Source organism: Salmo salar, chromosome 27 (genome assembly GCF_965601325.2).
Source record: "Salmo salar chromosome 27, fSalSal1, whole genome shotgun sequence".
NCBI classification, from domain to species: Eukaryota; Metazoa; Chordata; class Actinopteri; order Salmoniformes; family Salmonidae; genus Salmo; species Salmo salar.
Genome location: NC_138317.1, coordinates 2,914,427 through 2,930,302, shown reverse-complemented (window position 1 = coordinate 2,930,302; position 15,876 = coordinate 2,914,427). Strand labels below are relative to the sequence as shown.

The following is a 15,876-nucleotide window of genomic DNA, read 5'->3' as shown; positions in this document are numbered from 1 at the left end:
AAAACCCACAGCTCTCTTACACACCACGCACACATCATTTTCGAAATTGTACTTTATTTTTCTTAAAGACATATGTTTTAAAACAGCAATTGTAGAGAATAAATAATGAAACAATTATGATTTTGATAATTACATTTACGTAATTACAAATTCTACAATACGTGTATCCATAGTCTTGTACTGTAGACCACAGGAATATTCTATTTTCTAAAATAAAAAATAGCCATATCTCCCCCTTCAATTGCATAACAAATACATTAAAAGTAAAAAATTAAGATATAAAAATTCCACCCAATTCCCATCCCTCACACCCAATAACAATAGTAGTGGTTGTAATAACTTACACATTTTTTCATTATTTGACTCCATTTAAAACAAGGATATGTACAGTGAGAAGAAGTTGATTGTTCTTCTTGCTTAATTACTCCTCGTCTTTAATTTCAAATAATAAACTAAATCTACATACCAATTCGACCAATGGTAATCATACAGAATAGCATTTTTTCCCCCAATAAGGTTACCATCCCACTTCTCCATCCCCATACATTGCCCTTCCCTCTTAAGTTATGGACCACAAACCACACTATACAGTGAAACCCTATTCATTAGAATAAGTGATATGCATTTTCATGTAGACCTTGTAGCTGACAGTACAGTTTGTACAGTACCAGTCAAAAGTTTGGACACATCTACACATTCAAGGGTTTTTCTTAATTTTTCTATTTTCTACATTGTAGAATAATAGTGAAGACATCAAACGAAGAAATAACACATGGAGTCATGTAGTAACCAGGAAAAGTGTTTATAAAATGAAAATATATTTTAGAATTTAGATTCTTTAAAGTAACCACCATTTGCCTTGATGACAGCTTTGCACATTCTTGGCATTCTCTCAACCAGCTTCACCTGGAATGCTTTTCCAACAGTCTTGAAGGAGTTCCCACATATGCTGAGCACTTGTTGGCTGCTTTTCGTTCACTTTGCTGTCCAATTCATCCCAAACCATCAATTCGATCATGAGGGCCTGACTCATGCAGTCTCCTCTGAACAGTTGATGTTGAGATGTGTCTGTTACTTGAACTCGGTGAAACATTTATTTGGGCTGCAATCTGAGGCTGCTAACTCTAATGAACTTATCCTCTGCAGCTGAGGTAACTGACAGCCAGTTTCATCATTGCGCTTGATGGTTTTTGCGACTGCACTTGAAGAAACTTTCAAAGTTATTGACACCTTCATGTCTTAAAGTAATGATGGACTGTAATTTCTCTCTGCTTATTTGAGCTGTTCTTGCCATAATATGGACTTGGTCTTTTACCAAATAGGGCTATCTTCTGAATACCATCCCTACCTTGTCACAACACAACTGATTGGCTCAAACGCATTAAGAAGGAAAGAAATTCCACAAATTAACTTTAAACAACGCACAGCTGTTAATTGAAATGCATTCCAGGTGACTAGCTCATGAAGCTGGTTGAGAGAATGCCAAGAGTGTGCAAAGCTGTCATCAAGGTAAAGGGTGGCTACTTTAAAAAATCTCAAATATAAAACACTTTTTTGGTTACTACATGATTTCATATGTGTTATTTCATAGTTTTGATGTCTTCACTATTATTCTACAATGTAGAAAATAGCAAGAATAAAGAAAAACCTTGAATGAGTAGGTGTGTCCAAACTTTTGATTGGTACTGTACATAATGACTGAATCCAGCTGTGGAATGGTATGTGTACTCCGAACCACCCACCACATTTGTTTTATTCTGTTGTTGCTGATTTTTAGACGATACATATATTTTATCTTATTTTTCGAGAAGTGTTGTTTCTCCTTTGCTATACGGTTTGGGTGAAACCAAAATGCTGGAAGTAGTTTCTTGATAGAACTCATATCTTCCCTGGGAGAGAGAGACAGAAAGAAAGAGAGAGGATGAATACAAATATTAAAATAGTTTAGATGAGCATATACAGTGGAGTCCAAAATTATTGACAGCCTTGATAAATATGAGCAAAAATGATTGTATAAATTAAATAATTCAAACACTGAGCTGTATTGTATGCTCAAAATAATGGGGAAATTATATTATTTTATACTAATACAATTGTTCAGAGAAAGATTTAGTTTAACAAGTAATTATTTTTTTCCTCAGAAAGGTAGGGGTCAAAATGATTGACACCCCTGGTTTCAAAATCTCACTTTGCGAGGATAATGTCGCTGAGCCTTTTTCTAAAATGTGGTATGAGTTGGAGAACACATTGGGAGGGATCTTAGACCATTCATCCATTCAGAATCCTTCCAGATCCTTGATATCCTTCATTTGCATTTATGGACTGCCACCTTCAATTCAAACCACAGGTTTTCAATGGGTTTCAAGTCTGGAGACTGAGATGGCCATTGTAACATTTTGATTTTGGGGTCAATTAACCATTTCTTTGTGGGTTTTGATGTTTATTTCAGTGCTTGGGGTTATTGTCTTGCTGGAAGATTCACTTGTGGCCAAGTTTCAGCCTCTTGGCAGAGTCAACCAGGTTTTTGGCAAAAATATCCTGGTACTGGCTAAAGTTCATGATGCCGTTGACTTCTTTGACAAGGCCTACACCTAAGCTATTTTGTTTCAACTGGTCCTGGAGCCTTGTTAAGTTTAACGGCATCATAAACATTACCCAACCAGGCAAGCCTGGTTGCCTCTGCCAGGAGGCTGAAACTTGTCCACAAGTGGATCTTCCAGCAAGACAATCACAAGCACACATCTAAATCTAAAAAGAAATTGTTAAATTTGCCAAAAATCAATATTTTGCATCTCAGTCTCAGGACTTGAAACCTATTGAAAACCTGTGGTTTGAAATGAAGAGGGCAGTCCATAAGCGCATATTAATGATACCAAGGATCTGGAAGGACTTTGTATGGAGGAATGGTCTTAGATCCCTCCCAATGTGTCCTCCAACTCATAAAACATTTTAGAAAAAGGCTGTGACGTTATCCTCGCAAGGTGAGGTAGTGAAAGGTTTTGAAAACAGGTCTGTCAATAACTTGAATAGGGGTTTCTTAAGAAAAAAAAGTATTACTTGTTAAACAAAATCTTTTTCCCTGAGCAGTATTAGTATAAAATAATAACATTTTCCAATTTTTTTGAGCATAGAATATAGATCATTATTTGAATTATATATTTTCTACAGTAATTTTTCCTCATCTTTATCAAGGGTGTCAATCATTTCTGACCCCACTGTATATTTAATATGTTCACACACTTCAGTGTGAAGAGTGTGACGCCTAGGGTACATGCAACTCATACAGTGACAACCATACTGCTGCATTGATGTGCATTTCTTATTTAAATATATTTTTTGTCTTGTTTTGGCAGGCAAATAAATTCCAAACATGCACAATAGGAATTCTGGGCGGTATTTTTTTTGTTCTCTTCTTAATACTCTAGTCTAATGTTAAATCTCATTGACCAAACAATTGAGTAAAAAAAACTCAATTCTTATTCAATCATTTTAAAAGATAACAGAGGACGATTTTCAAACTCATCCTCTAAAATAAGCCGTTATATCAAAGGTTGCACATGAGACCGTAGCCTATGGCTTTTTGTTTGATTGGAAATTCGTAGTAACCCAGAATTCCTACAGAGGAATGCTGTACCTCAGTCAGCAGCATGTGTGATGTGTCACAATGACAACATACAATTTTACCCAAAACTCTCACATGAAATGTTAGTGTCTCACTTGGTACACACACACAAAACCACACACACTACTTTATTTATTAATACACACAAGTACTTTATGTGGATCTGCACAGGTACACATATGCACACAGCATCATTATGTCACTCATTTGTAGGTAGGCTACACATACTTATTCTCACAACGAGTCATACCAAAAACAAACAAAGTACAGGCACAAAGTCACTTCGATTCAATTACAACCTCACAAAAACCCTGCACTCCCGGAAACTAAAACACCAACCAACTAAACATGGGGGATATGTAAGAATGATAATCATGACAAACAACAAAAAGGAAACTAATCAAAAACAAAATCCATCAAAGGAAATATTTATATCCATGTTTGATTTAGGGTTAATGCTTAATATTGCTCTGCGCAATAAAATACTTATATTACAAAAAAATATAATAGCATGTCATGATAATCAATTGCTTACAAAATCTCAAGTACAGTGACAGTATAATTGATCAGTGTTTGCAAAACAGGACAAAATAATAGAGGAAACTCACAATGCACCAAACACAATTCATGGTCGCCACAGCAACTTGCCATGCAGTTGAGCATGGTGAATAAAGGCAACGATCAAAAATAAAATTGCTAATGGCAACCATCACAGGCAATATTGCCACAGCAACCAACACAGGCCAATTAACTTACAACGCTGTGAGAGGAAGGGGGTTTAACGGTTGCTAGGCAACCATAGCCACGTAGTCTCCACGATATATGTATGGACAGGACAGTCTTGACTGTGGTATGATGTTTTTTCAGGAAAATGACATGACACAGCACAAAAACAATAAATAAAAAGTACAAAATAAATGAATGACGTATAATAGTTATTGTCTTCAACCCAATCATACAACACTTGTTATATTTGTCTAGACTATTTAAAATCTACTTTTGAATAATTCAACATTTTGTCAACCCTTTTGTCATGGCAGTGTTATGGCCATATCTCAACAAACCAAGTAGTCCTATGATTTTGTCTAAATGTTTTAAACAACTACTGCTTTTAGAAGACTGTCACCTCACTCACATGTGGATCTGGTTCACTTACATTATATATACAAAAGTATGTGGGCACCCCTTCAAATCAGTGGATTCGACTATTTCAGCCACAGCCGTTGCTGACAGGTGTTTAAAATCGAGCACACCGCCATGCAATCTCCATAGACAAACATTGGCAGTAGAATGGCCCGTACTCAAGAGCTCAGTGACATTCAATGTGGCACCATCATAGGATGCCACCATTCCAACAAGTTATTTTGCACATTTCTGCCCTGTTAGAGCTGCTCCGGTCAACTGTAAGTGCTGTTCTTGTGAAGTGGAAACGTCTAGGAGCAATAACGGCTCAGCCGCGAAGTGGTAGGCCACACAACCTCACAGAAAAGGGCCGCGTAGCACGTCTGTTCTTAGTTGCAACACTCACTACCGAGTTCCAAACTGCCTCTGGAAGCAAAGTCAGCATTAGAACTGTTCATCGGGAGCTTCATGAAATGGGTTTCCATGGCCAAGGAACCACACACAACCCTAAGATCACCATGCGCAATGCATGCGCAATGCCAAGCGTTGGCTGCAGTGGTGTAATGCTCGCCGTCATTGGACTCTGGACCAGTGGAAACGCATTCTCTGGAGTGAATGCTTCACCATCTGGCAGTCCGACGGAGGAATCTGGGTTTGGCAGATGCCAGGAGAACGCTACCTGCCACAATGCATAGTGCCAACTGTAAAGTTTGGTGGAGGAGGAATAATGGTCTGTGGCTGTTGTTCATGGTTCAGGCTAGGCCCCTTAGTTCCAGTGAAGGGAAATTTTAACACTACAGAATACAATTACATTCTAGACGATTCTGTGCTTCCAACTTTGTGGCAACAGTTTGGGGAAGGCCCTTTCCTGTTTCCGCATGACAATGCCCCTGTGCACAAAGCGAGGTCCATACAGAAATGTATATTTGTCATGATCAGTATGGAAGAACATGACTTGCATGCACAGAGCCCTGACCTCAAACACATCTAACACCATTTTGGATGAATTGGAACACTCGACTGCGTGCCAAGCCTAATTGCCCATCATCAGTGCCCGACCTCGTGGCTGAATGGAAGTAAGTCTCCACAGAAATGTTAAAACATCTAGTGGAAAGTCTTCACAGAAGAGTGGAGGCTGTTGTAGCAACAAAGGGGGGACCAACTCCATATTAACGCCCATGATTTTGGAATGAGATGTTCGACGAGCAGGTGTCCACATACTTTTGGTCATGCAGTGTATTTTATCACAGTTCATCATTTTAATACTGATTTTCCACCAAATTAAAACATAAAATTCTCCCTTTATCCCATAACCCCCTCAAGACCTCGAAGCCAGTTCCACTGCATTTTTTCATTGTTGCTCTCTAATCAGATACTGATTTAGACCTGGGACAGTGGTTGGGTGCAATTCATTATCAGGTAGAACAGAAAACCAGCAGGCTTCGGCCCTCTTATGTTATAAGATGAATAACCCTGCCATAACCTACCTTTAACACAGTTTCCACTCCCTGTCAATCCCCCTGACCATCCATCTCACCCTTCATTCTCATCCCACCTTGCTCACCTCATTTAGTAGGGTCGGTTGGCATCCTTGGGCCTCTTAAGCTGCACCTTGAGTCTCTTCATGCCAATCTGGAAACCATTCATGGCCTGAATTGCCGTCTGAGCACTGGACGGGTTGTCAAAACTCACAAAACCTGAAGAGAAGCAAACAGTTATAGACAATTCTGTGAAAGTATTAATACTACAAGAAAAGAGCAATCCTTCCCAGCACTGCCTCCTCATTATCATCATTGACTGTGTTCCCAATGTGGCACACTATTCCCTATGGGCCCTGGTCAAAAGTAGTGCACTACATAGGGTACATTGTGTCATTTGGGACGCATTTGTTGTCATCACCGTCACTCACCAAAGCACTTGCTCTGATTGGTGGCACGGTCAACAAAGACCTTGGCTGAGATGACGTTGCCAAAGGGGATGAACATTTGCAGCATCTCTGAGTCAGTGAACTCCTGAGGCAGGTGATAGATGAAGATGTTACACCCCTCAGGCCCTGAGAAGAAGAAGAAGAAGAAGAATGCAGTGCAAGGTTAGACCATCAAGGCTCCCTGAGGGGTTCTAACGTGACTTGAGATTATCAGGATGAGTTAGTGATTGAGGCAGTGTAAACTTTGTGGGAAAACAACATTGAAAATAGTCAAAAGTGAGGATTCATAGGAGGGAGGACAAGTAGGTAGAAATTACCTTCTCGTTGCTGCAGTTGCTGAGGCTGCTGATGTTGCTGTGCAAGCATTGTGTGTTGGTGTGGGAATGGCTGCCCCACCATTCCATAGGCAGCAGGGTAGGTTGCTGTGGGTGTGTTCGCATAAGTAAACATTAAGGACTGTTGAGAGGGCATTTCAAACCTAAAATTTCCTCTGGGAAATTTTAAGGACTCAAACGGACTCACTACTGTCCCACCTGTGTAGTGCTGCATCCCTGCGTACGCTTGCTGAATAGGATCCAAAACTGGACTCTGAGCTGAGAGAGAGAATCAAAGAGAAAAATAACAGCATGATTTATCAACTGCTGTACAAAAATGCTTTTTGGAGGATGCTTACATGCTCTAAATAGCATTGGGTGACGTGCATCAGGATTCTTAGTAAACAAACCAACATCCTAGATGAGGTTAATTTGATTACATGTTCATAATGATACTCTGACTTTGCTTTCATCAGATTGAGTGAGATACCTTGGTAAGAATGAACTCCATTGGTGTACAGGGTTTCAGACGCTGACTGTCCATTGGGTGGAGCTGGCACTGGAGGGTAGCTGAGTGGTGGAGGCAGAGCAGGCACCGGTGTGGCTGCCATGGTGGGCGGAGTGCTGGTACCTGCACAGGACGGCCATTCAGGGGACAGACAGATATGGTCAAACAAACACAATAACAAACGCAATAAAATAGTATCAAAGGCAGAAATATATGGGGCAAAGACTCTTGAAAAACAAAATATATACTGTATAAAGAGAAACTGTGAGATGAGCAGAGAATCCTGTAGGAGGGGATGAAGTGGTGGAGGATGGGAGCTTCTTATTACCTGAGGTAGTGAGTGATGCCATGGGCGTGGCAATGAGGCTGCTGGGGTTGAGGGCAGCCAACTGCTGCATGGTGATGGTGGATACAGGAGACAAATACGCCGACTGGGCCACCAGAGCCTGCTGCTGCACCAGCTACAAAGAATAAAGAGAGAAAGAGGGAGTCCTTCGATGTCATTCATTGTCAGTATGCGTCCCAAATGGCACCATATTCCCCATATACAGTGCATTTGGAAGGTATTCAGACCCCTTGACTTTTTCCCAAAAAATGTTACATTACATCCTTATTCTAAAATGTATTCAATAATTTTTTCCCCTCATCAATCTACACACAATACCCCAAAATGACAAAGCAAAAACAGGTTTTTACACATTTTTGCAAATGTATTAAAAATAGAAAGTATTCAGACCCTTTACTCAGTACTTTGTTGAAGCACCTTTGGCAACAGTTACAGCCTTGAGTCTTCTTGGGTATGACGCTACAAGCTTGGCACACCTGTATTTGGGGAGTTTCTCTCATTCTTCTCTGCAGATCCTCTCAAGCTCTGTCATGTTGGATGGGAAGCGTCACTGCACCGCTATTTTCAGGTCTCTCCAGAGATGTTAGATCAAGTTCAAGTCTGGGCTCTAGCTGGGCCACTCAAGGACATTCAGAGACTAATCCCGATGCCACTCCTGTGTTGTCTTGGCTGTGTGCTTAGGGTCCTTGTCCTGTTGGAAGATTAACTTTCTCCCCAGTCTGAGGTCCTGAGAACTCTGGAGTAGGTTTTCATCAAGGATCTCTCTCTACTTTGCTCCGTTCATCTTTCCCTCGATCCTGACTAGTCTCCCAGTCCCTGCCGCTGAAAAACATCCCCACAGCATGATGCTGCCACCACCATGCTTCACCGTAGGGATGGTGCCAGGTTTCCTCCAGATGTGACGCTTGGCATTCAGGCCAAAGAGTTCACTCTAGGTTTCATCAGACCAGAGAATCTTGTTTAGGTGCCTTTTGGCAAACTCCAAGCAAAGTTTGGCCACTCTACCATAAAGGCCTGATTGGTGGAGTGCTGCAGAGATGGTTGTCCTTCTGGAAGGTTCTCCCATCTCCACATAGGAACTCTGGAGTTCTGTCAAAGTGACCATCGGGTTCTTGGTCACCTCCCTGACAAAGGCCCTTCTCCCCCGATTAGTCTTGGTGGTTCCAAACTTCTTCCAGTTAAGATTGATGGAGGCCATTGATCGTTGCTGTAGAAATGTTTTGGTATCCATCCCTAGATCTGTGCCTCGACACAATCATGTCTCGGAGCTCTACGGACAATTTCTTCAACCTCATGGCTTGGTTTTTGCTCTGACATGCACTGTCAACTGTGGGACCTTATATAGACAGGTGTGTGCCTTTCCAAATCATGTCCAATCAATTGAATTTATCAAAAGGTGGACTCCAGTCAAGTTGTAGAAAACATCTCAAGAATGTTCAATGGAAACAGGATGCACCTGAGCTCAATTTCAAGTCTCATAGCAAAGGGTCTGCATACTTATGTAAATAAGCTATTTCTGTTTTAAAATGTTGAATACATTTGCAAACATTTCTAAAAACCTGTTTTCACTTTGTCATTATGGGGTATTGTGTGTAGATTCATAAGGATTTTTTTTTTTAATAAGGCTGTAACGTAACAAATTGTGGAAAAAGTTAAGGGGTCTGAATACTTTCCGAATGCACAGTAGTGCACTACTTTGACCCATATAAGAAATAGGGTGCCATTTGGGACATAGCCATTTTACTACAACTAGTGTGTTGGCCTGCGTATTACAATCTCTGCATAATGCCTGTGTTTGGGGTTCAGTACTACTAGTACTCACTACCTGTGTGTAGGCATTGTAAGCCCCGAGGTGTAAGGTCATGGGACTGATGACCCCGAGCTGGGACGCCACCTGCTGCATGCGCCTTATCCCTCGCTCTTTCTCAGAGTCAGCGAACTTCACCACCAGGCTGGAGGAGGCACCCTGCAGGGAGAGATTACAGATATTACACAGCAAAAATTACCAACATCACTGTAACCAAATTACCTATATCACTAACACGAGGACTGATGAGGGCATTCCACAAATATGTTCTCACCTCCTATAAATTACAGTAGGCCATGGAGTGTTTGTGTAGGAGGAGGTCTGACGGTAGCAGTGTTTAACTGTTGATGAGTCCCTATGTTGTCTAAATGTATATGTGTGTGTGTGTGTGTGTGTGTGTGTGTGTGTGTGTGTGTGTGTGTGTGTGTGTGTGTGTGTGTGTGTGTGTGTGTGTGTGTGTGTGTGTGTGTGTGTGTGTGTGTGTGTGTGTGTGTGTGTGTGTGTGTGAAAGAGAGAGACTGACTGGTAGAGTGCGGCTCCCATGCAGAGTGCTGATGGCTGCCGCAGCCTCTGCGTTGTTCTGGTACTTCACGAAGGCACAGCCTACAAAACATGGCACATCGTCAAACCGTGGCCTCCCCTCACGTGACACAACATATCCCTAGAAAATGCATCAGACAATCGGCGCTTCATTAGTTATAGCTGCGTCATTAACAGTGGTCCACAAAACATGAATTGCTTTATCAATCATAACTCATAAACCACGTTGAGCATTATTAACTATGACCTATAAAACATATTGCATCATTATATTCACCAGGTCCTTGCTGTACATGAGAATGTGTTCTCAGTCAACTTACCTGGTCAACAAATAGTTAAATAAAATTTGAAATTAGTCATACCTCATACAACAAACACAGAAAATTAAGCATCTATCTTTGTAGTGTCACGAGTTTGGATGTGACTGATTCCTGACCTTAATGGTAATATTTGAGTGCTGTTGGTGTTGATGTTGTAGCGGTCAGTGTTGCAGTAATGGTGTTAGCTACCTTTGCTAGTGCCGTCAGGCCCGCGGAGCACTGTGCACTCTTCAATGCTCCCAAACGCCTCAAACATCTTCCTCACGTCGGCATCCGACTGCTGCTTCCCCAGCATGCCAACAAACAGCTTCCTGTCTTCTAAGGGGAATGTGAGGTGAGGGGCCAAAACAGGAACGAAGAGAGAGGAATATGGACAGAGAGTGATGGAGAGAAGAGCAGAGAGAGTGGTTGGTTGAGGCCAATAATAGGTAGAGGCAAAGGGAATGAATTAGAATGGAATGATTTCATGATTGAGAGAGAAAAATGATAAAATGTAGGTGAAGAGGAAAAGTTATCATACAACACAAGAACATGCTCAGGAATTTCCACCTTGTTTTACTTTATAAACCCAATGTGTTAATCAATCAGCTACATTTTTAATTGGATGCTGTTACAATATATAGTATATTGATGTCTGTGAATATTGTGCTATAACCCTGCTATATATGGAAAAGGTCACCAGAGTGCAGTATCAATAAACCTGCTGCACAAAGAGCATGATCTGGCTGTGACTGGAATGCTCCTTCGTCATCCACTGTTCTGTATGCTAGGTGACAATGTCTTTTGAGGTCATGAAAACAGCAGTTGAAATCGTTAATATATTTGCATTCTTTAGTCTGACACTTAAGAATGCTTCTACTTGAATATGGGAGGGAATTTCTAGAGGCGTTGTTTAGAAGCAGGTGGTGCTTAGCAGCAGTGACGAGTGGGTATTTTTGTTGAAGCTGGGCTGAAGCCATTGCAGGGTTTTGCCTTGAAACATTGTAGATTGTTGTTTAAAAAATGTAACACGTTAGGCAGGTGTTTTGGTGTTGATTGAACAGTTGCAATTCTCTTCAGGTGTTGTTCGAACAGGTGTTGCTATGGAGGGGTGTCTCTTACCCCCTCTGCCCTCGCTGTCTGCTGGCTTCACTTGAATGGGCCGGTTCATCTGAAATAGAAAGCCCACATTACATGGTACTCTTATCCCAAGGCACATCCATAATTATGAAGGTTCTTGTTTATTTGCATATGTACTTTACATACAGTACCAGTCAAAAGTTTGGACACACTTACTCATTCGAGGGTTTTTCTTTATTTGTACTATTTTCTACATTGTAAAATAATAGTGAAGACATCAACACTATGAAATAACACATATGGAATCATGTTGTAACCAAAAAAGTGTTAACTTCTCTAGGGCCAGTGGGACGATTTCGTCCCACCTACGTAACAGCCAGTGGAATCCCGTGGCGCGTTATTCAAATACCTTAGAAATGCTATTACTTCAATTTCTCAAACATATGACTATTTTACACCATTTTAAAGACAAGACTCTCGTTAATCTATCCACACTGTCCGATTTCAAAAAGGCTTTACAACGAAAGCAAAACATTAGATTATGTCAGCAGAGTACCCAGCCAGAAATAATCAGACACCCATTTTTCAAGCTAGCATATAATGTCACATAAACCCAAACCACAGCTAAATGCAGCACTAACCTTTGATGATCTTCATCAGATGACAATCTTAGGACATTATGTTATACAATACATGCATGTTTTGTTCAATCAAGTTCATATTTATATCAAAAACCAGCTTTTTACATTAGCATGTGACGTTCAGAACTAGCATACCGCCCGCAAACTTCCGATGAATTTACTAAATTACTCACGATAAACGTTCACAAAAAACATAACAATTATTTTAAGAATTATAGATACAGAACTCCTCTATGCACTCGCTATGTCCGATTTTAAAATAGCTTTTCGGTGAAAGCACATTTTGCAATATTCTAAGTAGATAGCCCGGCATCACAGGGCTAGCTATTTAGACACCCACCAAGTTTAGCCCTCACCAAAGTCAGATTTACTATAAGAAAAATGTTATTACCTTTGCTGTTCTTCGTCAGAATGCACTCCCAGGACTTCTACTTCAATAACAAATGTTGGTTTGGTTCAAAATAATCCATAGTTATATCCAAATAGCAGCGTTTTGTTCGTGCGTTCAAGACACTATCCGAATGGTAAAGAAGGGTGATGAGCACGACGCATTTCGTGACAAAAAATGTCTAAATATTCCATTACCGTACTTCGAAGCATGTCAACCGCTGTTTAAAATACATTTTTATGCCATTTTTCTCGTAAAAAAGCGATAATATTCCGACCGGGAATCTGTGTTTTAGTACAAAGAGAGAAAATAAAAACATGGGGTCGCCTCGTGCACGCGCCTCAGTCTCATTGTCCTCTGATAGACCACTTACCAAAGGCGCTAATGTTTTTCAGCCAGGGGCTGGAATTACATCATTCAGCTTTTTCCCGGGTTCTGAGAGCCTATGGGAGCCGTAGGAAGTGTCACGTTACAGCAAAGATCCTCAGTTTTCAATAAAGAAAGTCAAGAAGAACAAGAACTTGTCAGACAGGCCACTTCCTGTAAGGAATCTTCTCAGGTTTTTGCCTGCCATATGAGTTCTGTTATACTCACAGACACCATTCAAACAGTTCTAGAAACTTTAGGGTGTTTTCTATCCAAAGCCAATAATTATATGCATATTCTAGTTTCTGGGCAGTAGTAATAACCAGATTAAATCGGGTACGTTTTTTATCCGGCCGTGTAAATACTGCCCCCTAGCCCTAACAGGTTAAACAAATCAAAATATAGTTTATATTTTGAGATTCTACAAAGAAGCTACCCTTTACCTTGATGACAGCTTTGCACACTCTAGGCATTTTCTGAACCAGTTTCATGAGGAATGCTTTTCCAACAGTCTTGGAGTTCCCACATATGTTGAGCACTTGTTGGCTGCTTTTCCTTCACTCTGCGGTCCAACTCATCCCAAACCATCTCAATTGGGTTGAAGTTGGGTGATTGTGGAGGCCAGGTCATCTGATGCAGCACTCCATCACTCTCCTTCTTGGTCAAATAGCCCTTACACAGCCTGGAGGTGTGTTTTGGGTCATTGTCCTGTTGAAAAACAAATGATAGTCCCACTAAGCGCAAACCAGATGGGATGGTGTATCGCTGCAGTATGCTGTGGTAGCCATGCTGGTTAAGTGTGCCTTGAATTCTAAATAAATCACCAACAGTGTCACTAGCAAAGCACCCCCACACCATCACACGCCTCCTCCGTGCTTCATGGTGGAAACCACACATGCAGAGATCATCTGTTTTCCTACTCTGTATCTCACAAAGACATGGCTGTTGGAACCAAAAAACTCAAATTTGGACTCATCAGACCAAAGGGCAGATTTCCACTGGTCTAATGTCCGTTGCTTGTGTTTCTTGGCCCAAGCAAGTCTTTTCTTCTTATTGGTGTCCTTTAGTAGTGGTTTCTTTGTAGAAATTCTACCATGAAGGCCTGATTCACACAGTCTCCTCTGAACAGTTGATTTTGATATGTGTCTGTTACTTGAACTCTGTGAAGCATTTATTTGGGCTGTAATCTGAGGTGCTGTTAACTTTAATCAACTTCTCCTCTGCAGCTGAGGTAACTCTGGGTCTTCCTTTTCTGTGGTGGTCCTCATGAGAGCCAGTTTCATCATGGTTTTTGCGACTGCACTTGAAGAAATGTCCGAATTTCTTCAAATTTTCCGGATTGACTGACCTTCATGTCTTTGTAATGATGGACTGTCGTTTCTCTTTGCTTATTTGAGCTGTTCTTGCCATAATATGGACTTGGTCTTTTACCAAATAAGGATATCTTCTGTATACCACCCCTACCTTGTCACAACACAACTGGTTGGCTCAAACGCATTAAGAAAGAAAGGAATTCCACAAATTAACTTTTAACAAGGCACACCTGTTTATTGAAATGCAATTCAGGTTACAACCTCATGAAGCTGGTTAAGAGAATGCCAAGAGTATGCAAAGCTGTCATCAAGGCAAAGGGTGGCTACTTTGAAGAATCTCAAATATAAAATATACTGCTCAAAAAAATAAAGGGAACACTTAAACAACACAATGTAACTCCAAGTCAATCACACTTCTGTGAAATCAAACTGTCCACTTAGGAAGCAACACTGATTGATAATACATTTCACATGCTGTTGTGCAAATGGAATAGACAACAGGTGGAAATTATAGGCAATTAGCAAGACACCCCCAATAAAGGAGTGGTTCTGCAGGTGGGGACCACAGACCACTTCTCAGTTCCTACGCTTCCTGGCTGATGTTTTGGTCACTTTTGAATGCTGGCGGTGCTTTCACTCTAGTGGTAGCATGAGATGGAGTCTACAACCCACACAAGTGCCTCAGGTAGTGCAGCTCATCCAGGATGGCACATCAATGCGAGCTGTGGCAAGAAGGTTTGCTGTGTCTGTCAGCGTAGTGTCCAGTGCATGGAGGCACTACCAGGAGACAGGCCAGTACATCAGGAGATGTGGAGGAGGCCGTAGGAGGGCAACAACCCAGCAGCAGGACCGCTACCTCCGCCTTTGTGCAAGGAGGAGCAGGAGGAGCACTGCCAGAGCCCTGCAAAATGACCTCCAGCAGGCCACAAATGTGCATGTGTCTGCTCAAACGGTCAGAAACAGACTCCATGAGGGTGGTATGAGGGCCCGACGTCCACAGGTGGGGGTTGTGCTTACAGCCCAACACCGTGCAGGACGTTTGGCATTTGCCAGAGAACACCAAGATTGGCAAATTCGCCACTGGCGCCCTGTGCTCTTCACAGATGAAAGCAGGTTCACACTGAGCACATGTGACAGACGTGACAGAGTCTGGAGACGCCGTGGAGAACGTTCTGCTGCCTGCAACATCCTCCAGCATGACCGGTTTGGCGGTGGGTCAGTCATGGTGTGGGGTGGCATTTCTTTGGGGGGCCGCACAGCCCTCCATGTGCTCACCAGAGGTAGCCTGACTGCCATTAGGTACCGAGATGAGATCCTCAGACCCCTTGTGAGACCATATGCTGGTGCGGTTGGCCCTGGGTTCCTCCTAATGCAAGACAATGCTAGACCTCATGTGGCTGGAGTGTGTCAGCAGTTCCTGCAAGAGGAATGCATTGATGCTATGGACTGGCCCGCCCATTCCCCAGACCTGAATCCAATTGAGCACATCTGGGACATCATGTCTCGCTCCATCCACCAACGCCACGTTGCACCACAGACTGTCCAGGAGTTGGCGGATGCTTTAGTCCAGGTCTGGGAGGAGATCCCTCAGGAGACCATCCGC

The 15,876-nt window shown here is 41.8% G+C and overlaps 1 protein-coding gene across 4 annotated transcripts in view; it reads right to left on the bottom strand.

Annotated features, from left to right (window-relative positions):
* Positions 1-34: 34 nt before the first annotated feature.
* The window catches only part of LOC106588188 (CUGBP Elav-like family member 3), a 46,071-nt gene continuing 30,229 nt past the window's right edge, over positions 35-15,876 (bottom strand). The window contains exons 4-15 of one of the 4 annotated variants that reach the window (XR_001324604.3): positions 11,608-11,656; positions 10,696-10,824; positions 10,170-10,249; positions 9,662-9,805; positions 7,822-7,954; positions 7,476-7,616; positions 7,205-7,264; positions 6,989-7,093; positions 6,654-6,797; positions 6,309-6,441; positions 4,379-4,467; positions 35-1,889 (exon numbers count right to left, since the gene is read on the bottom strand). Coding sequence is in view for 3 of the 4 variants with exons in the window: in XM_045709264.2 (XP_045565220.1) it covers positions 6,314-6,441; positions 6,654-6,797; positions 6,989-7,093; positions 7,205-7,264; positions 7,476-7,616; positions 7,822-7,954; positions 9,662-9,805; positions 10,170-10,249; positions 10,696-10,824; positions 11,608-11,656 (1,113 nt within the window). In the remaining variant the exon portion in view is untranslated. The remainder of the gene's footprint in view (positions 1,890-4,378; positions 4,468-6,308; positions 6,442-6,653; positions 6,798-6,988; positions 7,094-7,204; positions 7,265-7,475; positions 7,617-7,821; positions 7,955-9,661; positions 9,806-10,169; positions 10,250-10,695; positions 10,825-11,607; positions 11,657-15,876) is intronic. The other 3 variants (XM_045709264.2, XM_014176927.3, XM_014176926.3) reach the window with 3 other exon arrangements.